The 24,471-nt window shown below is 44.6% G+C and overlaps 2 protein-coding genes across 4 annotated transcripts in view; one reads left to right on the forward strand and one right to left on the reverse strand.

Annotated features, from left to right (window-relative positions):
- The first annotated feature begins 1,911 nt into the window (after positions 1–1,911).
- Positions 1,912–23,717, forward strand: B3GAT2 (beta-1,3-glucuronyltransferase 2). 2 transcript variants are annotated; one of them, XM_080584094.1, is made up of 5 exons: positions 1,924–2,033; positions 2,445–2,810; positions 14,635–14,779; positions 22,623–22,771; positions 22,847–23,717. In XM_080584094.1, exons 3-5 carry the CDS (start codon positions 14,635–14,637, stop codon positions 22,931–22,933), a joined length of 381 nt encoding a protein of 126 aa, XP_080440220.1. In that variant the 5' UTR covers positions 1,924–2,033; positions 2,445–2,810; the 3' UTR covers positions 22,934–23,717. The 2 variants fall into 2 exon arrangements, with proteins under 2 accessions (XP_080440219.1, XP_080440220.1); XM_080584093.1 differs by having other exon boundaries at positions 1,912–2,810.
- Positions 23,442–24,471, reverse strand: part of SMAP1 (small ArfGAP 1) — a 92,546-nt gene continuing 91,516 nt past the window's right edge. For both annotated transcript variants that reach the window (XM_080584092.1, XM_080584091.1), the window contains one exon: positions 23,442–24,433. In XM_080584092.1, coding sequence (XP_080440218.1) covers positions 24,299–24,433 — 135 coding nt within the window. In that variant the 3' untranslated portion in view covers positions 23,442–24,298. The remainder of the gene's footprint in view (positions 24,434–24,471) is intronic.

Genomic DNA, 24,471 nt, shown 5'->3' on the forward strand with positions numbered 1-24,471 from the left:
CTTCCTAAAGTGTTGCAATTACACCCAGCTATTCTTATTGCTACCTTTATCGAGGTTTTATAGCCACAGACTATTAGGCACTTTCTCCAGGCTAAGCTCTGAATATGGACTCGAAGTTCACCAAAGACTATTTTTGGCCAAAAAAAGGCTGCAGGCTCTGTGAAGAGCGCTAATTAAACACCTTCATTTGTAACCCTTAGTTTCCATGTTCTGCCCCAGCAGGTTTTTAGGGTGCTGACTCAATAACACAATACCTGGAAGTTACAAGTCTTGAATTCACTTTTCCAACAGACTCCCCGCTTCCAAAGGAGCACAACCAGCAGCTCGCTGGCATGTTGCTTTCATACATACATTGTATTACATGAATGAATCTCTCTGTAAACAGGACCGTACTATAAATGAGAAAACAAGGGTATGTTCATTCACTGGGGAGAGATGTTGTTTAGATTATTGTCCTCTAGATAAAGTGCATCAGCACAAAAACGGGCAACTGTAATTTCATGTCTGAGATGCGTTTGGTCCGGATATATTGAACTATTTGTGGCTGCTGCATTGTTCCATATTACTTCATTAATCACATAACAACCCTTCCACTTCCCGACTAAACATGCTAACTCTAATTACCTCTCAGCTACACAGATGTTTCCTCATTTAGATATTCAGTGCGTGGTCATGTGTCACTCCCACTTTCACAAGCATTTCAGCTTATATTACATCACTTTAACGTCCTTCCTGTGGGTGAGCCCTCTGGGTTAACATGTCCTTTTGGGTAACAAATTGATCGCTACAGAGATATGAGTGATAGATGGACGCAGCATCTACATTATCTGCGCTGGTTATACACATGCAAATGTGAAGGATGCATATAAAGCAGAAACGAAAGGAGCAGTTTGAGACAAGGAGGCTGATGTGAAGACACTATCAATTTCTCTAGCCCACACCGTTCCCACTGATAAGTCAATGCTTCGGCGATGAATCACCCTGCTTCTGACCTCAAATCGCCCAGAAGTTGGTGAGCCCCCAGTTTGGTCTATAAAGGGGTAAATGTATTAATCAGGGAACCGAGGAGGGTTCCCCAATTTGTAAACACTCATTCTGTGCCCCCGTGTTTTTGTGCAACACGAAGACTGAAGCGTTCAGCTCAAGTTGTAAGCAGCTCTTCAGCTGCGACAGCAGTGAGCGCTGCAAAAATGCACGGGGAACTTCCTCGGTGAGGAATTAATCCCGGGGGCTTTAGATCATGCATTTCAGGCGTGGTACGGCACTTGGCGAACGCCTTTTATTCAAGCAAAGTGCAGAAAGGTGGGATATTAGCAAATTCCCGTGTACGACTGATTTACAAAGGAGCTCTCGCGGCATGCCGAGCCCTTCGGAGACGAGGCAAAGTAAAAGACGGGGGGAAAGCGGCGAAACGAGATTCAGGAAAATGCCGACAGCAGGTGCTTCCCCCCGCTCTCGGTGCCTCCCCTGAGAGGCAAAGGCTCGGGGGTGCTGCCGAGAGGGCTCCGGGCCACGGCCGTCGGGGGGACCCGAGGGGGATGGCGAGCAGGAACCGGCGCGTTATGTACAACTTGGGGCATCTGCCGAGCTCCAAACCGCTCTTCCTCTGCAAGGAGAAGGAGAAGGAGAGGGAGAAATAACATGAATTAGGCGGACCCAGCCCGCTGGGGGGGGAAGCGCCGCCGGCGGGGGGCTCGGGGCCGCCCCCGGGCTCGGGGCCGTCGGGGGGCGGCGGCAGAAGTTGGCGGGGGGCTGCGGAGGGTCCGGGGGCAGCCGCAGCCCCCCGGGGGCGCCCGGTGCCCCGCCTCGGAGCCCGGGGGGAGGCCGGCGGAGCGGAGCGGGGCGGAGCGGGGCGGGAGCCCCCCCGGAGCCGCCCGCGGGGACCCTCCCTCCGCTGCCTCCCCGCCGCCTCCCCGCCCCGCCAGAGCCGCCCGGGGAAGCGGCGGAGGAGCAGCCTCGCTCCCCGGAGCCCCCCGGCGCCGCGGCGATGCTGAGGGAGGAGGAGGAGGAGGAGGAAGGGCGCTGGTAGAGGGGCGGCGGCGGCGGGGCCGCGCTGCTGCCCCCGTCGGGGGGCACCGGGGGGGCTCCGGGGGGCTTCGAGGGGCTTCGAGGGGCATCGGGGGGATACCGGGGGGCACAGGGGGGTACCGGGGGGCACCAGGGGGGGCAGCGGCGACCCCCCGAGCCCCTCGGGGCGCTGAGCGGTGGGTCGGGGGGCGGCCATGCGCTGAGCGCCCCCGCTGCCGTCCATGGGGCGGCGCTGAGGGGGGGGGGGGGGGGCCTGCAGCATGAAGTCCCTGCTCTTCGGCCGCTTCCTCCTGCTGCTGCCCTGGGTGCTCGTGGTCATCATCGTGCTGGACATCGACAGCAGCCGCCCGCCGCTGCCCCCGCGGGCCGGAGCGGGGGGTGATGGCGGGGGGGGGTCCCGTGTGCGCGGCCCCGAGGCGGCGCTGCCCACCATCTACGCCATCACGCCCACCTACAGCCGCCCGGTGCAGAAGGCCGAGCTGACCCGGCTGGCCAACACCCTCCGGCAGGTGTCGCGGCTCCACTGGATCCTGGTGGAGGACGCGGCGGCCCGCAGCGAGCTGGTGAGCCGCTTCGTGGCGGCGGCCGGGCTGCCCTGCACCCACCTGCACGTCCCCACGCCCCGGCGCTACAAGAGGCCGGGGCTGCCCCGGGCCACCGAGCAGCGCAACGCCGGCCTGGCCTGGCTGCGGCAGCGGCACCAGCACCTGCCCCCCCCGCAGCCCGGAGTGCTCTTCTTCGCCGACGACGACAACACCTACAGCCTGGAGCTCTTCCACGAGGTGCGTGGGGCGGTGGGGAGGGCTCCCCTCGGGCAGCATCCCTCCCAAAATCTCCCCGTCCCCCCCCCCGTCCCACCCCAACCCCATCCCGCACGGCAGCGCCCCGACGCCCCGCGCCGCCACGGTGTTTTGGGGCACCCCGAGAACTTGCGGAGGTGTTTTCTCCTCCTCCAGACAGGTTTCGGTTCCTTCAGGCTGTGCTCTCGCTGCCTGGTGCGAAGGAGCAGCTCCAGGGCCAGGCACCGAGCTGCCCCGTCCGTCCTCCGGGGCCGTCCCCTGCCGCCCCGACTTCCCCGAGCCTCCCGCCCCTAAAAGCAGCCCCTAAAAGCAGCAGCAGGCCGTCACCAGGAGGACCAACCAGCCCTTCGGCAGGCTCTTTCATAAAGGGACATGTTTTCAGCCCCCCGGTGAAGGGCTTTGCTGCTTCTCGGTGGGAACTGGCAAGGATTTGGGGGAGGTTATCCGGCTTTCTGTCTCATTTCCCCTGGCAGGAAGGAGGGATGCTTAATAATAATTAATGGCTGTAAAGCAGCAGAAGAATCATTACTTGCATCTCCTGTGACAGTTCGGAGAGTAACCTTGGCAGGATGACATGGGAAGGGGACAGGACAGGCGGCTGGCAGGCAGGTGGGGAACGTCAAGGGCTCGGGACGGATCCTGACCCCTGCCTTTCACTGGCAGGCGGTGCGGCGCAGAGCAGCGTGCACCCCCGTTCTGCGCTTCACAGGCATCGTGCTCCCTCAGATGTTTTCCTCTTGGTAGGCTAAGAGGATCGTGATACACAGAAATGTGAAGCACGTGAAATTCCCCAGAGCGGGTTATTTTAGAAATGCTTATGTTGGCTTGTGTTTAGATTTGTAGCGCATCCGCTTCCACTTTCTGCGTGTTGACAGGTACGAGGTCCCGTTGAGCAGAGATGCCCTAGTTCCTTTTCCAGTTTGGCGTTCAGCGTCGAAGCTGCTAATCGGGGGACCTGTGCCTGGGGGGCTAAGCCCTTGCTGTGATTGATTTCCTTAAAATCTCACGGCTGTGCTTGGGGTGTTATGATGCAGAGCAATTCCACATACAGATCTTTGGTGGGATGGGAGTGCCCGTCGCTACTCGGAGATGTGAAACTAACCTCATTCTTTCTAAGGGACTTGTAAATCGATACAGAAAATGCTCTTTCACACCACAAGTAGTGTGAGAGAAAATACCTGGAGGTGAATCTCTACTTTTTTTGGAGTGCAAATGTTTAGGGCAAACTAAAGGAACAGTATTGCAGGCATGTCACTTGAGTGGCCCACGGCCACTGGTGTGCGTGTCAGATTTATTCTTTTATTATTCCCTGTACTGTTGTTCTAACTGGTGTGGATGATGAAATGGAAAGTTGCAAGTGATCTCTCAGCCACAGAATACGTGAAGGCAAAGGAATGAATGTCTGAAGGGCTAACCTTAGACATTACCAGCAGAGCAGGCAACCTGTGCTCCCTCCTGCTGGCAGGAGTGGTAACCTCACACCTGCAGCTATGCAGCCTCCCGGCTTCTCTTTGACCAGGGTTCAGCCGCTGTGCAGGAGGTGTTAGTTTTGAATCCTACTAATGAATGAGTTCTCCTTGTGAGAGGTAGCAGCTGGAAGGCTCCAGTGCAGGAGCAGAGGAAGGGCTCCTGCTCCAGCTATCCCTGAACGCTCCCGTGGCTGTCTCCTGGCACCGCCGATGGGCGGTGTGTAGGGCAGGTCTCTGGGATGCCGCTGACAGTAACTCCAGGAATGCCGTGTCGGCCTGACCAAGTCAACTGAAGTCCCTTGGCAGGATTTGCAATTTGCAGGCTGTATGTGCCTTTATGATAAGTGGGAGGTTACTTTTGGAGGTAGCTAGTAGCCTTGTTTTCAGTCAAGGCACTGCTTGAAATTCTATTTCTTGTTTAAAAAAAAAAAAAACAACTTCTCTGTGGTTACGGATTCTGGCTTGACAGCTCTGTAGTAAGTCCTGCTCTCTCCTTCAGGGATTGATTGATTTACGGGGGTAAACTGTGCTTCTCTTCTCCAAGCACAAAAAGAGCAACTTCAGAACATGTTGCATTCAGAAGGAATCCAGCAGTAACTCCGTCGTGGAAGTGGTGTAAAGATGCCTGGGAGAGAGGTGTTTTCTGCCTGCTCTTGGTTACCTTACCAGGCGCGATTCTCCAGATGTGCAGTTGCCTAATCCCAAGGTCTGATTAACTGATCTGCTTACGTGGGGGAGCAGTGTAAACGTGGAGCAAGGAGAGAGGAGCTCCGACTGCTGGTCCTACCTGCCTTGGCCTCCAGCAAGTCACTGCCCCAGGCAATTCTAAACTACCCAGGAAATTCTAATCGCTGTCCAAAGTCCTCCCATCTGGTACTTACAGGAGTGAGTGTGTTACATCTGACAGGGAGTGAACAGGGCAAAATGTGCTCTGTGGAAATCAAGGGGGGGGTGGGAAATGAGAACAACAACAAACCTTACAGTGGTGCTTTGCTGGGAAATGTCACCATCTGCAGTAAATCTGGAACCCTCTGGTGCTTTTATGGTAGTTTATTTTGTGGGACATGCAGTGGCACATGTGTGTTTGACTGGTAAAGTACATCCTCGCAGTCAGGCTGGAGGGGGTCTGAGCAGGTTTAGTCATAGCTGGTGTCTTTCCACTGCTACTGTATTCCTTACTGGCTCAGCTGAGGCTAATCTTCCCGAAAAGGCTCCGGGGAAAGGACCAATTGGCTCAGGGGCTGTAAAATTATTTGGAGAGCTAAGTGGGGCTACGGTTATGATCAAGAAATATTTCCGGGTGTGGAGGTGTGGCTTCTTTAAGTTATCCCTAGCTCTTTTTGCCTGAGAGTATAATGGTGCCCAGGTGAAAAATCACGCTTTTACTTCAGTGCTGCTGGGTCTGGTGTACGGTTTTGTCATTTATTCTTTTGGGATCCAGACCTCAAAACTGATTTATTTTTTTCCCTGCTCAGATATGATGTGTTTGCCTGGAGGTGTCCAGCTGCATCTCTCCGTCAGAAAAAGCAGTCCACTTTGTGAAAATGTCTTTTATCAGTTGAACCTCAGCCTGGGTTCTTAACAAAGCTTTTGAGAGGCCTGAAATCCCAAATCCAGTATCCAATAGGCTATACAGATGTTCCTACATGAGTCATCATAACTTCTATTTTTTACTGTAGGCTGTTCTTTTTGGAGTGACTCTGTTATGGTTTGTTGTCTTTGTGCTTCATCTTTTTCCTGAATGCAAGTTATTGTAATATTGTGACTGATGCCTAGCAACTGCCGGTTCTATATTTTTAGACTTCCAGAAAGAAAATCTTAGATAAGGCTGGCATTCCACCTTCATAGAGGATTTTTTTTTTTTTTTTTAAACAAGATCAGCCTGAGCACTGGAAACTGAAGGCAGACATTGTTGAAATTCCACTTCCCTTACCTCTTCACATCCTTCATGTGTTTGTGGGTCTCAGTTGTTTTCTCTGCCCTTTCCATATTTTGAGTAGTTGGCCAAAGGCCACCGCTTGCTTGGTCCACGGATGGTTGTACATGCAAGCGAGATGAACTAGTGCTGGAGAGCCACTCTGCTGTTGATTGTGCAGACTCTCCCCTGAAACCTTTGGGGACGAGAGTCATGCTGCTTAAGGAGTACAAAGAGCAGGAGCAAAGGTCTTTAATGTCCTAGAAGGTGACGTTGCTGTATTTAGAAATGCATTGACTTTCAGAGGGTCCTAAGTTTTATCTGTCACCTTTGCTTGTATTGCGCTTGGACACGTAAGTGTGAAATTCACTAGCTTATATCTAAAACCATGATCTCCCTCACTGCCACCCCTAGCCCTTTGGTCACTGGTGTCTAAGCAAGGTTTGATGGCTGCCTAAAATGTGCAAGCACATACCACTGTCTTGTCTGAGTGTGAGCTGAGGATTCACAGGCTGGGTCTTCTTAGAGGAACTTATGCTGTAAGGTGTGTTCTGAATGCAGACCTGCAGAACACAGTGCAAAGCATTAATCGTCATTTCTGAGGAGAAAAAAAGTCCTTGTATTCAGTAGCTCAGTTAGTCTGGTTGCTCACTGAGTTGGGGACCAGAATTCAAATTACCAAAGCTGTTGCCTGCACAAGAATGCCCTGTCATGCTAGAAGAGAAGGAGGCGGAGGAGAGAGATCTCCATCTCCTTTGCTTGAATTTGAGGTAGTCTTTACAGGTAATTCAAGATTTGTGGAACCACAAAAAAAGATATGAATCAGATCAGTGAAGAGGACAGTCATCTGGGTGGCTCTTCACAAGAGAAATTTAAACCAAATCAAAACAAAAATTTTCTAGTATTTGGGAAGTATGTTAATGCTTAGGTAGTGGCCTAAATTGCCCAGACAGGATCATCTTCAAGTCAGCCAGATGGGAATGAAGATTCATGAAGAACAGAGGAAAAATAGTAAAGATCGTGCCTTTGCTAATAGGCACTGATAATTTCCATAGTGGCACTGCGGAGCAGAGGATGAGTTGTGAGAGTGAATCACTCTGAAAACATTTTCTCATGCCCCCGCTCTTCCCTCTCCCAGAGGATTTGTACAAAGGTAGCAGATATCCTAACTGCTGGTAGCAGTTTGTGGCTTAAAATACCCGCGTTAGTAAAATCAGAACAGAAATCTTGCAGGCATTGTGTGTCATGTAGGCATCGGATGGCCAATGGACGTGTCTGTCAGCCATGCGCAGTTCTCCTTCCTTTCTAGGGAGCTCTCCGTGATGGTGTGGGGCTTTCTGCGACGTGTGGCCAGGACGGGACAGCCTCCATTCTGTTACGCGTTGTCTTCTCAAATGCATGTGTGATGCAGGTGTTGGCCCTTATCAAAGTTAATTTGATACACGTTTCAGGGTATTGTGTTCCTTGTCAATGGCTTGAATTGGTTTGGGGCTTGTTTACACGTAGGAGATGGCAGTTTTAATTTGCTACTTTATCTGTGGGCTTAAATTAGCACCACAAGTAGACTAACCCATTCACATTCCAGGGACTTTTGATCTGATGTAGTGATCAGAGAAACCTAATGGGAGCTTTCCTCCCCCATTTGAATAGTTTCTGGATTAAACCTTAATTGAAAAGTGACATTGATGTCTGCTTTGTCAAAAGAAAAAATGTCAGGAAAATATGAAAGTGAAGACAAAATTTCTGCATCTCTGACTGTTCATGACTGTTATTCCCTGTTAGCATAAGAAGGGTGAAGGGTTTTAAATATTTTTTTTAAATCTCTTTTCCAGTCATTCCTCCCACCACCCCAAGCAGACTTCACATTAGACAGGGTTTTTCTGGGAAAGAGCAGTGGGAAATTGAACTTAGGCTTCAGTTTTCCTATGATCTACTTTGTAGCATAGTTTGAAAGCAACTCAGAGAAGACACTAGAGAAGAATTGAATATTTACTATTTATTCCAAATTCAACAAGGGAAGGGTTAGTGTTCTTTTGATAGCTTAATAAAGTGTATTCAAGTTATGACAATTATGTAAAAGTAGACTTCGGTGTATCTTTTAATGGATATATTTATGCAAAGATTTAAAAGTAGTGGAAATGAATCTAGTTCTCTCTGAAAACGTGGAGATCTTTTGTCGCATCTCTTGGAACTGGTTGGAAAATCAGATTTTTGCTATAGCCTTAAAAATAACACTCAGTAGCCTAGACAGAATTAAATATTAGCTGGCTGTCATTAGTTATTTCCTTCGTAATAAAAAAGATCTAAATATGAGTTAGCAGCACATTAAATATCTTCATGGTATATAAATGACTTAAGAATACGTGACAGATTTTAAATGCACACTGACAATTCCCCTTGCACGTAGACGTGTAATACCTATGCTAAAAAGGCTGGATGAGAAAAGGCTGGTAGAGAAACAATGAAATAGCTTAAAATGAGAGGAAACGGTGACAAAAAAGCTATTTGAAGCAGATTTATGTAAGTGAGGGACTCTGGATTACATGGTGCAAAGCACTGTCTATTTCTGCATTTTGACAAGTCTTTTCCTTTTTACCTGTGAAACTAATACCATTACTATCAAATTAATTATGAACGGTTGGAGGCTCTTTAGGGGGGTGCCTTGCATGATGCAGGAACACAGCTGAATGGAATGACAGAAAGTAGGATAAGAAAAATAATTAGTAAGTAGAAGAGCCAAAAGAAACACGAACAACAAATCTTTTGGAAGTCTTCCCAAGCTGGCTCCTAACTGCTGTAGTTTAGTACAGTTTTCTCCCCTAGGGAAGCAGTACTGACATTTGTACCCGAGGATTTAGAAGCATTAATCATAGTATCCAATATATAAAATGTTGCTTGAGAGAAGGGAAAATTAATCTATCATCTTTCCTATGTGGTGTGGATTGCGTAAAAATCAGCAAAGAAAGCATAAGGCAGGTATTTGAAAAAAGTCTAATGGTAAGGATGATGAAGCACTGAATCAGATTACCTGTGAGAGTTGTAGAGCTTCTGTTGTTTCAGGTCTTTAAGAAAAGATAAGAAAAACATCAGAGAACCACAGAATGGCTTGGGTTGGAAGGGACCTTAAAGATCACCCAGTTCCAACCCCCCTGCCATGGGCAGGGACACCTCCCACCAGACCAGGTTGCCCAAAGCCCCATCCAGCCTGGCCTTGAACACCTCCAGGGATGGGGCACCCACAGCTTCTCTGGGCAACCTGATCCAGGGCCTCACCACCCTCTGAGTGAAGAATTTCCTCCTAACATCAATCTAAATTCCCTTCTTTTAGTTTAAAACCATTCTGCCTTGGCCTGTCATTATCTGACTGAGCAAAAAGTCACTCTCCATCTTTTTTATAAGTCCCCTTTAAGTACTGAAAGGCTGCCGTGAGGTCACCCCGCAGCAGTCTCTTCTCCAGTTCACCCCAGCTCCCTCAGCCTTTCTGCACAGGAGAGGTGCTCCAGCCCCTTGATCATCTTTGAAGCCCTCCTCTGGACCAGCTCTAACAGCCCCACGTCCTTCTTGTGCTGGGGGCCCCAGACCTGGACGCAGCTCTCCAGGTGGGACCACATGAGGGCAAAGTAGAGGGGGACAATCCCCTCCCTCCCCTGCTGGCCACCCCTCTGTTAGTGCAGCCCAGGACGCAGTTGGCCTTTTGGGCTGCAAGCACACACGGCTGGCTCATGTCAGGCTTTTTGTCCACCAGAACCCCCAAGTCCTTCTCTGCAGGGCTGCTCTCAATGAGTTCTTCTCCCATCCTGTCCTCATGTCTGGGATTGCCCCGTCCCAGGTGCAGCACCTCGCACTTGGCCTTGTTGAACCTCATGTGGTTCACATGGGCCCACTTCTCCAGGCTGTCCATGTCCCTTTGGATGGCATCCCTTCCCTCTGTTGTATCGACTGCACCACTCAGCTTGGTGTCATCTTCAAACTTGCTGAGGGTGCACCCAATCCCACTGTCTTTGTCACTGGTAAAGATATTAAAGAATACCGATCCCAGGACAGACCCCTGAGGGATACCACTTGTCACCGACCTCCACCTGGACATAGATCCTTCAGGTCTTGTTCAAATACCGTTTATCTAACTGTGGGGCAGGGCAGGCTAGGTCAGTGACTGACACATTTTTTGATTTGTAGACCCTTCCTACACATTTTCTGGTGGAGACATAGACCCCTGTTTACTGACAACAGACTTGCTTCTTCAAGTTACTGTCACCAAAGCCTCACTCACAGTCCCTGAACCAGAAAACCACTGGCACAGATTTTCTGACACAGGACCTCCTCTGAAGTAAGGAGCTCCTTTTCATGTCTAAGAAAATGAACATGGCAATGTTGCTGCTGAGCTATCCTGGCTAGTAGTGCAGTCAGGTAAGTTTTGTTGAAGTAGAAATTGGCTTTATGTGACCTGAGAGTAATGCACAACACCTGGTTGAGAACTGATAAGGAACCTGGCTAAGCTCTTGCTTTACCCCATAATTTTTTTATTATTTTAGGTTTTTTTTCTGGAAGACTTGTAGTGAAGGAGCTCTAGGCTCTAGATCACGTCTTTGGTAATAATAAATTGGAATTTTGCATATAGATCTGTTTGAAACTCACTGGGATGGAGTTTCATCCAGGTGAGCCTGGATGATAGTCTGTAGACTGACCAGTACAGATCACAAACTACACAGGGGGTGAAGTGACAGAGAACAGAACAAAGCTTACTGCGTGTGGCAGCCAGCTTTGTTTTTGCTGTTAACATTGAATCCAAAGAGAAACACATCAACATCAGGCTGCAAAAACACAGGAATTGTAGTTCCTGCCTTGAAGCCTTTTCACTGTAGGAAGTATATTTCCTTCTCTTTGTCACTTACCTTCATTCCGCTAGGGCTTTTTTATTTTATTTCTGGCTTGGCATCTTACCTATCCATCAGCACATCCCATTAAGTAGCTTTTCTTGATTGACTGTGATGCTATTTTTGGCAATGCTTTTAACGCTATCTCTTTTATTGCTCAGCTACGTTTTGTGCATTTTCACTTGTTATTCTTCAGTGGTTCCTATATTAGTACTATATCTACTGCTGTATTCCCATCACCTCACTGGGATTTCTTTTGTCAGTTGTTACTGCTCTCTCCTGTCATTTCCTTGCCCACTCCTTCCTAGTTCTCAACTGCTTCATTTTTGCTTGTTCTGCCATCTTGCAGTGTCCTTTTCCCCATCTTTCCCCATCCAGTACATCACTCTTCTCCTGTGTCCTGACTACCTTCAAATAATCAAAAAGTAAATAGAGGAAAAAAACCCACATTTTTAGGAGATAGGAGATTCATCCTATCTTAAGATTGTTGTCTAAGCTGAGCAGGATGAATCACATCAGCAGGTTCATCTCTCTGCTCATTAACTATCAAAGTTTAACTAGGATTGACTAGATGCCTACCCTTCAGAGAGTTATGTGTAAGAAAGATGAATCTTATTCGTGTAAACTAATAGGACTTAAAAGTGGTGAACATTAAGATAGCATATGCTGCCACGCATAAAAGTGACAGCTAGAAGAGTAATTTAGGAAGCTGTTTGTAATTTATAGGATTTTGGCGGTAGTTTAACTCACAGCAGCAAAGCTATTTAGAATTAACATGTTTTTCAATCACCTTTTTGTGTCCTAATGATTGGTAGCGTCAAATCTCAGTTGCAAGCTGACCTTTTAATCCAAATACAGCTTTCTTCCCATCGTACATAAATACAGCCCTGACACACGTGAGTACGTTAAATGCATTAATGCTATTCTCAGAAGATTAGAAGAAATATTCCTACTTCCATCTGCCTAGCAAATCCTGAGGCTGTAAGGTATTTCAGAATTAGCATAAATACCGGTCTAGATGTGCTCTTTCAGTTTGTACTTAAAGGGATTGCTGCATTCTTGACACCCGCTTACTTCGTTCTCCACAAGTGTAACCTGTGAGAACAAAGAAACTAACACGAGTACAAAATGAAGAGCTCTGTAAATGTGTGCCTATTTTCTCCTGAGGTACGGTGGCATTACTGACTTAACTCATAGACATGGAGATGAACACAAGACTATAGTAATTAAACCTTCCTGGGGCATTTCATGCTGCTTTCTGGAGGTCAGTGGGACACTCTCGAGTAACAAGGTTTCCCTACAGACTGTAAGGTGAAGTACTGATGAAAATCTGTCTAGCTGTGTTAGCATAAATGCTGCAGCCAGTATTCACCCTGCCCAGTAGCTCTGTGTGGTCGGGCTCACTTTGCAACATAGCTTCCCGAAGGCTTCCAGTGCGAGCAGGCAGGGCTCTGGCGCAGCTGGGATCCTGCCCGTACCTTGTGGCAGTTCGTGCTCACCGTGCAGAGCGGCATGGGTGCAGGCAGGCGGCTAGCACAGAGCTGTCAAAGTGCTGTAAATCCAGATGCCGAGAAGTTGTTGATGCAGCCATGCGCTCAAGAAGGTATTGGTGCTAACAGAAAGGAGGTAGAGGACGTGTGCCGTAGGTGGGTGCACGGCTCAGTCGTGCCCTTGGAAACTTACTGCAGGCTTGCCCATGTAGACAAGCCCGAGAGGATCATGCCCTGTGTCCATATCCCATGTGCTTGGATATTAATGCCAATATGCTGTTAGAAAAACTTGCAAATGGGATGTATCATTAAAACCAGAGCTAAAAGAGCTTCATGAGAAGGTCTGACTGATTTCCATATCTGAATAGTTAATTGCTAATTCTGTTTTTTTCTGAATGGATGAGTGGGAGAGGCAGGAAAAAATATCTTAAGTAGGCAGAACAGTTAAAGGCAAACACCTTTAACAGTAACCTGTAGAGACATTCATTGCAGTCTCTTACTGGTGCTGAAACAGCCAATAGTTTGGACATTAAAGTTGCACAAAGAATCGGAAGGAGAGGAGGTGTACACCTCTCCTCTGTGTGCACATACATATCTGGATTTTTAAATATGTATTTTATGCATTCCCTATATTCTCTTTAAAAGATCTGCTAATGCTTCTAGCGTAAAAATGCCAACAAGAGTGAAGTGCTCTCTTTGTTTTTTCTAGTGGATCTCGTGGGAGTGTAGATGATACATATGATAAATCTTTCACCTTGACAGAAAGAGAGGGAAGTGTTTAATATTTAACCAAGGTTGTCTTTTACTTGAACATCTATCGATAGTGGATTGCAGTTACAAATAAGTAAAATTTCATTTGCTTTTCTTGCTAAGATGAGTGCTTGGAAGGAGAAAGGGATAACCTTCCCCTAAGGAATAGGCCTCAACTACACTAGAAGATGAGGTTGTTTTAAAAATTGATTGAATTAAACCCATGTCACACTGGAATAGTTTCCTGCTTGCTTAAATAAGACCATATTTAAGCACGGTAGTTAAATCAGTGGCTTTTGAACTAGCGTGGTAAAACAATGCGAGTTGTGTCCGCGTTGTCAGTTCTGTGCTTGGCCTGTCAAGTCCTCAGGCCGCAGCGGTGGCCATTTTCCTGCGGGGAGCAGGGCCGCGGGGCTCGTCTTCTGTTTTCTGCAGGTAGTGGTCTTCTAGCCTGTGAACAGAAGAATCCCAGTCCAACATGCCTGTTGCTAACGAAAGAGTGATCTTCCAGTACCTATAGTTTCTTCTAGGATAGATGAGGACTGCATTTCCAGAATTACATTTGGTTACACCAGGGAAAAACTCCCATTACTGACAGCAAACTTGCACATTGCCCAGCCTGCTTTCTGTCCTTCTCAGAAACTTAACAGCTCTCTTTGAGAGGAAATGTAAATGTTAAAAGGAATAGCCCCAAAACTTGTTTATTTGTTTGTTTGTTTGTTTGTGACCCTTTAATAGATCTAATCTGCATCTTTTGTCCAAATCTGGTATGTTGTGGGTAGGGGAAGGGTTGTGTGTCACAGAATCTTGTACTCTGTGTACTTGCTAATAGTCTCTAATTGTACATTGCACATGTCTTAATGAAATACGTATTTGTTAATCATTCCTATAATCTCACTGGGATCTCTCTCAGAATTGATAAGAGATCTATAGAAATACACCTACTGAGAGAATGCTGTAGTTTTGCCTGTAACAAAGATCTAATGCACCTTGAAAAACCCAAACAAACAAGAAAGCGAGTAGTGTTTTTTCACGGCTTTTAAAATTTTTGTTTTAAAAATAACTTGAATCAGATATTTCCAGTAGAAAGGAGGTGCCTACTAGCTAGGGAGCTGGAGAATTCACAGAAAATGAGTGGGCCTGTGCAGCTTCCAAATGCTTACTCTGTTGGGCTGACACCTGTAAGCTAGAATTCCTCGTAAGTACCAGGTATTAACGATTAATGTGTAGGCTTTCCACCAACACTTATAAAAAAGCTTACTAGGAAAGAAAACATGCACAAAGTCACGCTGCACCTGCCTCTTGCAGATGCGTACGACCCGCAAAGTGTCGGTGTGGCCCGTGGGACTTGTGGGAGGACGGCGGTATGAGCGCCCCGTCGTGGAAAACGGCAAGGTCGTCGGCTGGTATACTGGCTGGAGAGCTGACAGGCCGTTTGCTATTGACATGGCAGGTAAGCACCAAGCTTCATGGCGTATGAACGTGTTTCTCGTAACACCTAGACCTACATTTTCTGTGAGTGGGACAGAAACAGACGTCTCGAGGTAAGCAGCTGTTTAAACTTCTGAAGTGTAGCCGCTGTACGTAGCCCTTTAGCATTAAATATCCTGGAAGTCTTAGCTTGCACATCTCCTTTAATTAAGTTGCTTCTTAGTGATAGCTGAACTGACTTTCACTTGCTTTTAATTTTATGTGGCAACTTGGCAGTTACGTTGTAAAAATTGTCTGAAACAATTACAAGTACGATTTACAAGTTAATTGTAAGTTAAGCTGTTCATTTTTTTTTAAATTAATGAGTTAATTTTTGCAAGGAATGCCTCCCTTTCCTTGTGTCATCAATCTACAACAGTCAGTATAAATGGAGACCCTTCTTAGACCCCATATTGTAAAATGCTACTTTATCATGAAATAATTCATTTTTTATTGGCTATTTGGAATGATGGTGATAACTGTAGATGGATATAGTATGAAATGGTGTGCTGAGGGGGGGAAAAAATCACTGTCAGCTATAGCCTAATAGATGAAGGCAGAAAAGCTTCAGAATTGATCTACTCACTCTTCTGGTATGAAGTTAGCACAGCACAGAGCTCTGTCTTGCTGCCAGTCCATGCTTAGACACTCTTTTTTATATACTCACAACTGCCACATGAATCATCACGGTCCCGAATTCTGATTGCTGATGTAGCAGCAGCTGGTTTCCCAGAATGATACGGTGTTCGCACTTAAGCATATTCTGTATTCAGGGTGCAGAGGGAGGGGAAATGTAGGGATACAAGGACAAGAATGGGATAGAAATAGCCAGCAATTTTCAATTTTCTTAAAACCTTTATGCTTCAGGAGTGGGAAAGGGACAGTGCTTTCTCATCTCAACAGACTGTTTTTATATGGATTGAAGTGTTTGATGACAAATATGTGCAGTATTTACAGTACATTTGGTTAAAAAATGCACTAGGAGAACTAAGTAGTAGCAGAAGTATCAACAGGTGAATTTTTCTGCACTGTAGAAACCTTCCAGGTTACTAATATCACCTAGCATGAAAAAATTTTAAAGCCTCTAGGTAGAGGCATTCCTCGGGGGGAGATCTAGGTATGTCAATCCCAAAATGCCTGCAGCCTGGCTGCAGCTCCAGGCTTTAAGAACAGTCTCTGCCTGTGGATATATAGATACGTACAGATACTTTGTTGTAGAATTGGTTGCTCTTGGGCATTGTAAGGATGATAGCATGGTTCATAATTCATTAGCGGCAGGCAAAAAGCCATTACACGACATTAGCCAAGGGACTCTAACCCTGATATGAAGAGATGCATGGAAAGTTCATGTCATCTTTGCTTACAGTTTGCAGTGGCTGGCTGAAACACTGGCATGAGGGAAAAGCAGCTCCATTAGGAGCATGACCTGCTCTGACATGACTACAGAAGTCATGGAAGAGAGAGTTACGGAAACAGGTACAAGGGCTGAGAGTACAGGAAATTATTGCAATCACCAAAAAGGAGGTATTACTTTGTGAAAGAACTTCCATTTTTCTTCAAAAAGAAATAACAGAAAAATCAGAAAAAAAATACATTTTAAATACTATTATTTCAGTGAGGAGGGAAATGGATGTTATGTAGTCAGGTAAATATGTATGTTGAGTTTGCATCTTCATTCCCCTCAGGAACACGGTGGAAGGGCACAATCAGAACAGAAGCTGTGAATTCAGAACTTAAAAGGTGTCTCAACAGGTGTGGTGTACAGGATGTGCGCAAACACTGTTTTCCAGCCTTGTCAGCCCTAGCACACCTCTATACCTTTGGGGACTTAGAGGACTTGCTAGTAAACTGAAGTGCATGCTGACTGCATCACTGGAATTCCTCCTTCTACTGGCACCAACTATGTAAGCAACTAAGGTTATTTCATATACTGCACGTAGGGAAGATCAGGAATAAAAAAATAAATGGTGTGTAAGTTAAGCTGTCCAGCTGTCTATAGCTGTTTCTAATTAATGTTCTGACTCACAAGGTAATGATAAGGGGCTCTCTTCTTTTACAGAACCATATTTTCTTAGTGATTTTCACAAGGATTTGATCAGGAGGCTTGGTATGAAAAGGATGGCAGTTCAAAAGGTCACCGATTTGTGGCTGTTCAGTTAAGTGCATCCTTGTGCTAAAGTACACAAACTTCTTATTCTGGACTTTAAGATATAGGGCCAAACTCAAATCTACCACAAGTGGAGACAGGAACTGCTGATTTCATTGGGTTCAGCTAAAGACCCTAGCTGGCCAACTTCTAGTTTCTTCTTTGAAATGTCCTCACATGTGGCAGTCACATTTTATCTGTTAAGTGAACATTGATTTCTTTGGAGAAGTTTGTGGTTGACACTGTTATTCCCCGGTGCTAAATTGCATTCAGAAAGCAGAGTAGCTGTTTCCTGTGTTCCTTATTGTCTGGCAACCAACAGAGCATACAAATTAGTTCTGGTGTTTTTAAAGTACTGCCTCAGTTTTAACGGTAGGTGTTTTCTAGAGTTTGACAGACTTCCTTATCATAAGGGAAGAAAAGGGAAAGAGAATTGGGTGTTGTAAGCAAAATGGGACAGTGAGTCTGAGTTAGCAGGAAAAGGGGGTAAGAAATGACTACAAACACATGGGAGAGCATTTGGCTGTTAGAGAAAAGGGAGTGTGAGAAAAGAGAGTGTGAGTTCAAGGAAAATAAGGAGAAGAAGCATAGGTTACTTGGAAGATAGATAAGTGTGCATTCAGAAAAAGGCTGGGGCAGGGGAAGAATATGTGTTTTTTTTTTTCCCCTCTTTGCTCTGTCCATTCGAAGCAGGGGAGAGCAGGGCTGAGGAGGGAAAAGAAAGGCGCTGCTGTTTGCTCTCTCGCCTCCTGAGAGCCCCTGGACTCACCCACAGGGTTCTGTGGTACAGTAAGCATCCCTCTTTTTTCCACAGTTAGACGTGGTCTTCTTGCTAAAGCCTGTGTGCCAGGGCTGTATTTCCATGTTTGCAGAACTGGCTATGGAAAAGATTTAAGTAGGGAGAGCAGTGTGGCAGCACAAGCCAAAATTAATTTTCAACTTCTAAAGTAAATTTTACCTGTTTGGTTTCACGAGAATGGTAAAAGGTATTTACCATTGGCTGAAATTCAACCTGTGCTTATTACTTTAGAAACGTGCATTACCTAGAACCGTTGAAGAGTTGGCTTTGTAGTTCTCAGTGAAAACAGTACTTTACTGGATTCTGCAATAAATATTGTTTGTGCTTTTACCTAGACTATGATGATATTTTATTAAACAAAGCTGAGCAAAATTCTATATCCATGACATGAAAGTTACAGAAGTTGGGCTCTTGTACACAAAGAATGAAATTAAGAAAAATCTTGCTCCAGATGTAGACAAACATTACCCAGAAGGTAGGAAAGGAAACATACTGTCTTTTCAAACACGCAGTCCCAAGGCTTTAAAAATGCTATTAAAATATAGGTTAAACATGAACTAGGTTAAAAAAAAAAGATATACTATCATGTTAGGAACTAGGAAGTATGGAAATGCCTTGTCACTCAAGGCAGGTTTCATCTTAATCTAGGCAAAATTTACTGCAAGACAGACACCTTTTTTCATTAGTATTTCTGTCACAGACTGAACAGGATTTGACTGTGAAAGCTGTGAAACATCTTTGCTCCTGGTGACTCCAGCTGAGGCACTCTTTTTGTAATAGGTTGGCAGAAAAATGACGTGACAGACCCATCTCACTCCCCTTTTCAGGGGAGTGAAGGAGGTGAAACTCCAGTAGTTGGTTGCCTTGATGTAAAACTACCTGAGGAGGTCTCGAACACCGTTCCTTATTTCACGGCCTTGCCTGCTGTCACGGCTTTTATCCGTGGAAGGACGCACACCCGTTGAGTGCTAGTAGAGGCCATCCCTACCCCACAGAAGAAAAGAATCATACATTGAAGTATGGGATCATTTTTCACATCTTTTTAGGCAGTTTGGTCTGAATGGATGGTAAAATAGTAACTTCAAGCAATAGCTGCTTTTGGTTTGGCTAGAACACTATTCCTGTGTATTGCCAGATAATTTCTGTTAAAGATTTGGTCTACCTGTGCTTGTCCTAACATCAGGCTCCACAAATACTTACGCTGTCTACAAGGACGAACTGGAATTTCTCTGGACCTAGAAAGCCTGATGCAAATATCAACTCTAGTACGTCATTACACTTTGATATCTAAAAGAACCCAGGCTGTAACAAGAACACTTTGAGGCTTTGGGGGAATTTAAAAAATCCCTCCCTGTGCCTCCCCCCAAAAAAACAAACCACCACAAACTATTTTTAAGTTATCAGTAGCCACCTGGGCAGCTGAAGTGAGTGCACTGTGTTGTTTATTATAGACCTGATTCTAAATCTTCTGTAAGTGACACTGCTACCGATTTACTTACAGCTTGTTTCCAGTGCAAGAGTTTTTCACCACCCATGAGAACAAGTTAGATCATGAATCTCGCAATGTCAAGACTGTTCAAGGAAAACAGATGCATGCTTTGCATTAGCATTCCAGCAGCTGCTTCAGGCATACAGATTAATCTATACCTGTGATTCACTGGGCAGGCAGATTTTGAGTCATTCATTGTGCTCCAAGTCCCTCTGCTAGGGCCTGAGCAACCACCTGCTTCCTGGGTTCTGTGGTGATGTGAGAGCTTTAATACATCTCATCTTTCTCACGATTCTCCTGAGAAAAAAGCCAGTCTGTTAAAGACACTGCAAAACATGGTGCATTGCATCTGAATCTGGTAGAGCTGCTGCTGCAAGACAAAGTACAAACAACAAAAAAACTGAGGGGCTACAGCAGACAAACTCAGAGCGCCCAACCCCGCCATCAAGTATGTAACAACTGTTTTACAGGTTGCTCAGTTTAAAATGGAGAACCTCTTTCAGGTGAATGAATTGTTAGAATGTTAGAATTGTTCCTCTGTTCTGAACTACAAACAATATATATTTTTAAAATAGTGAACCCAAATTTTACATCACAGGGAGAAGAAGGAAGCAGATCCCAAGTCAGGACATGTTTAACAAATCAAAGGTAGTACCTCAAACTGTGTGGAAACCAGTGTCTCTGTGTCAACACCAGCACTGAGCTAAACATGCTAAAATGCTAAACATTTATCACATTATCACCCTGGAAGTGATAAAGATGCTCAGTCTCTAGCTTGCCTTCAGCTAGTATCCTATCTAGAGCCTTCAGGAGGCAGAGGCATTTATTGTGGCAACTAAATCCTCAAAGGCTGTCTAACTGGGTGAAGAAAAATGTTTATCACCGAACAGAAACTGTTGATCCAAGACAAGTCAAGGTGTGAATTAACGGATCGGTTCCACAGAAAGAAGCACAGATGCAGTTTTTGTCGTGTTTTCCAGAGGTCTCATCTTCCAACCAATTCATTCGTCTCCAGGTGGATATTCAGCCAATTAGAGTTCGGCTACAGCCTTGCACTAAACAAACAAAATGCCCCTTTACACTTTGTCTATGAAATTGTCCCATGGTATTTTAGGTGATTAAGCTCAGTGTGACCTTGTGAGTGTAGTGCTGCTCAGTTACGCTACACTGGAGACATTAATTCCATGGAATTCCTTGGCGCGGATAGAATTCAGGCACAAGAGTGGCTCTTCATCAACTATCATGGGATCATTAGCTACCAAGGGGAGTAACTAGTGCCAGTGTGGCCAAAACCTCAGCCATCTATCTCTTCTTGATGCCAGAATGATCTGTGATAAAGCCAACCAAAAGTTGGCACTAGAAAATGTTTTCCAAGTCCGCTGGAAGTCTTATCTACAGAAATATGTCATGTGAAATTAAAGCAGTTATACAGCAGCGCTGAAGAACTGCAGAGCTGGGAGATAAGTCTCCCTGAATTATTTTCAAGTTGCTGCTTACTCAGTCTCTTAAGATACACAGAGAATGCATGACCACTGATCACGAAACCAAGCCTCAGGCCAGTCAGTGCACAGCAGTCTATGTCCTTATTGTGTACAACAGTTTAATAATCTGACTTAATTTCATGTCTGAAAACACGGGGGATTTTTGACAGCACTCTAGAAGGGTGGTTTGCAGTTACACGGTACCAAGGCTACGTGTTATGTGCAGGGGGGGGCACAGCACTGTTGAAGATATGTGCATAGGAGAAATTCATCCTTAGACCTGACTCCGTTTCTCAACACAGGAGCAGGTTTGCACCAAGAGACCCTAGAAGAAATTCTTGTATTGATAAGCATGGACTATGGGGAACCAGGGACCAAGTTATGTGAGACATGCAAAGAAATGCTAGAAAGCGTGTTTCTTTTCTACCTAAGATGGATGCCTTCACCACTCTTAAAATCTAGGACACTGTACTAATTTTGGTGTTTACTTCATTTTCTTCTTCACGGATGACGAGCTTAAATCTTAGGGCGTTTTAAAAGGAAACAGCAGCTCCTACAGCTGATCAGGGCTCCAGCAAAGACTTACCTTGCAGAGCAAACAATATGGTTTTGTGCCCAAACTGTCAACCACAGTGAAGTCCAGTTACACCAAAAATTTTAATTGCTTGTTCTAATTTAGAAGAAAACCTAACCAAAAATACTGAACTGAACCAGGGCAATTCTTTACTTTTAAAGAAAAAAATCACTTTCTGGAGTCTTACTGTACTGTAAGGTAAAAGTGGTTTCAACACACTTTCTTTGCATATGATGTATTAACTACTTCCTTTTATTTTCTTCTCTAAAAAACTCCTATAAAAGACCCAGGTAGTTTCAAGGAAAATACAGCGGCAAGACAGTTCTAGTAACAGAGACAGACTTATATTCCATTAGAGAAAATTATACTCTTTTTTAATGAGAAAAATCTTAACATTGTCTTTAACACGCTCACAGTTTTCCAAAGCAGACGTGAAAACTGTTGTAAAGGGACAGCAGCTTCTCTTACAAAGGGGCAGCTGGCACCACTCAGAACTGACTAAAAAGCATTTATTTATTTGGTAGTCTTGGCTATTATTAGACATAAGGCATTGCAAATGTATTTTTTCTTCACAAGTGGATCAGAACAGTTTTGAGTCATACTTGAAGTACACATACGACTGAACCTTACTGAATGAAAACACTACATTTCTGTAAATAACAGCACATGGGAAGACTAACCTTTCTGCTTCAGAAAGGGTGAATTTGTTCAAACTTCTGATTTCCTGGTTTGTTATCTCCCTTTGGGGGGCCTAATGTATGTTATTAGGGGGAATGCATTGCCAACAGAGGTATGCCCACTGATGAAATCCTTTGCATAGTGCAATGCACAGATCAGCTACAGACTGTCTTGCAGGTGACTGCTTATAAATGACGTGTCTCATCAACAAGGTAAAAAATCTCTAAAGACAACAGTCATCAGTTACATAACTTTTTTTTTTGACTCTCACCTTTAAACCTAGAAGTGTTTGTTCAGTGTGAATGTCATACATTTTATTTTAGTTAAAATTCAGTTTTATTTTCTTGACTAGGAGTAGAAAGGGAAGATAGTCCAACATCTTAGCAACAGCTGACTTTTCAGGCAAAAAACATTCTCTTCATTACAGGAAACTGATTAAACGTGTTGAAAATACAGTGCAATTAAAAAAAAAATCTGAGTGCATCTCCAGGGCAAAACAAAACAACGTGGGATGTACAAAACTACTAAATATTGTCTACCCATATAATCAAATTTACATGTTTTTAAAAGGAACATGGAGATTTCTAGGCTTAAGTGTAATCTGCACAAAATGTAAAACCTTAAGGGGTTTCTTAACCCTTTTTTTTTCTTTCTTGAAGGGTTTGCTGTGAGTCTTCAAGTGATTCTGTCACATCCAAAAGCTGTATTCAAGCGTCGTGGTTCTCAGCCGGGAATGCAAGAATCGGATTTTCTGAAACAGATAACTACAGTGGAGGAACTGGAACCAAAAGCAAACAACTGCACAAAGGTACTAATTTCCTTACTAAGAAGCTCTTGTATTTTCTTTGGAGAAGGCTGTACTAACGCAAATCTTGTTTTATAGGTCCTTGTATGGCACACACGAACAGAAAAAGTCAATCTAGCTAATGAGCCAAAATACCATCTGGACACAGTCAATATCGAGGTATGAACTGGAGACAAAGTTATACAGGAGGTACAGTACAACGGATGTGTCAGAAGGTTTTCGCAATCAGCCAGTTACAACAGTCTACATGTGTGAGATCTCTTAACAGTCACCTGATGGACTTCTGTGGAAACAAAAAGAAAGTTGTCAGATACTCTAATAAGCAAATCAAATGGGTGTGCTTTGTTCTAACTTGTTTGCATGCATTTCTGAACTCGTCTTAATAAACTGACACTTACCTTTATTTTAAGGCTGTTTCCACATAGTAAAAACAAGCAAGAGAAACATGACTGCAATGGAATATTTTCAAAATCATCATGTATGTACATAGTTTTTGTATTTATCCAGCTTAATGGTGTAATTATAAACTGATTTTAAATCATGAACAGTTGATCTAAATATTTGCATAAATAGATGCTCCAAATTGAACATGTTTTTCTTCATTAAAAGCAGACTTCTGGAAGAAATAGCTGTCAAGTAGGTCATACAACGATGAAATAAAAACCCACAATCATTTATGGATTTATCCTTTTAATATAGGGAAATAACATTTTATCATTACGAGGCACCATAAAATGTAAACACAATCACTGTCATAAACCTGGATCACTGCGAGGAAAAATATATCTGTTCACATTGAGTTACCTTGTATACATGTTGTGCCACTAGTTCTCAGCATTAATACTGTGTACATGCCTCGTGAGCCAGATTGGGTACTTTATCACAGGAAACTCAAATGGATCAAATGCTCATTTTTTAAAAGAATAAACTATTAATTTGTAGAACTACAGTAACATCCAGGTTTATCTTTCTTTCAATAACCATATTCCCTGTTATGCACACCATAATAACATCACAGTGAAATGTATGATGAAACAAAATTTCTTTGATACACTAGAAAACATTGCTCAGTGATACATTTACATTCTATTTATATATGATTAAACAGTTGTTCATACAGTACCTTCTACAGGATTACTGGGTAATTTTTTTTGGGGGGTGGGGTCAGGGTTTATATTTTTGGATATTACTAACATGATAGCTACATCCCTTATATGCAAACATTTGATCTAGAATTTTGAGGGAAAAAAATCAGTATGTGGTTAAGCAGCTTCTTAAATACATGGTCTATGAAATCAGATGCATTGTATGAAAACGCTGCCAACGATATATAAATGTATTCTTGATCTGCTTTTCACTACATCAAATTTAAATCAATATAGACCACAACACGGTCAGTCAGTTATATTCTTAATCTGAACAGCTTGGGAAAAAGAAAAAGAATATGTACATGGAGAGAACAGCAAAAGTAAATGCATTTGAACAAGGAATGTTAGGTGGCTGTTCTGGAGGAAACTTCTATTGCAACTTTCATTTCCACAGTTGTGTGCTCAGAGTCTGACCAGATGAGCTTCCAGTCCATCCTGCCACTGTGCTGGGGGGCTGGCCAAAGCCCATCACGTTGCTGGAACTACTGAGATTCATTCCGGCCATTTGCTGATTCATCTGTGAAGCATACACAAGTCTTGTTAGCACTGGTGCTC

This window comes from Anser brachyrhynchus (genome assembly GCF_964034855.1).
Source record: "Anser brachyrhynchus genome assembly, chromosome: 3".
NCBI lineage: Eukaryota > Metazoa > Chordata > Aves > Anseriformes > Anatidae > Anser > Anser brachyrhynchus.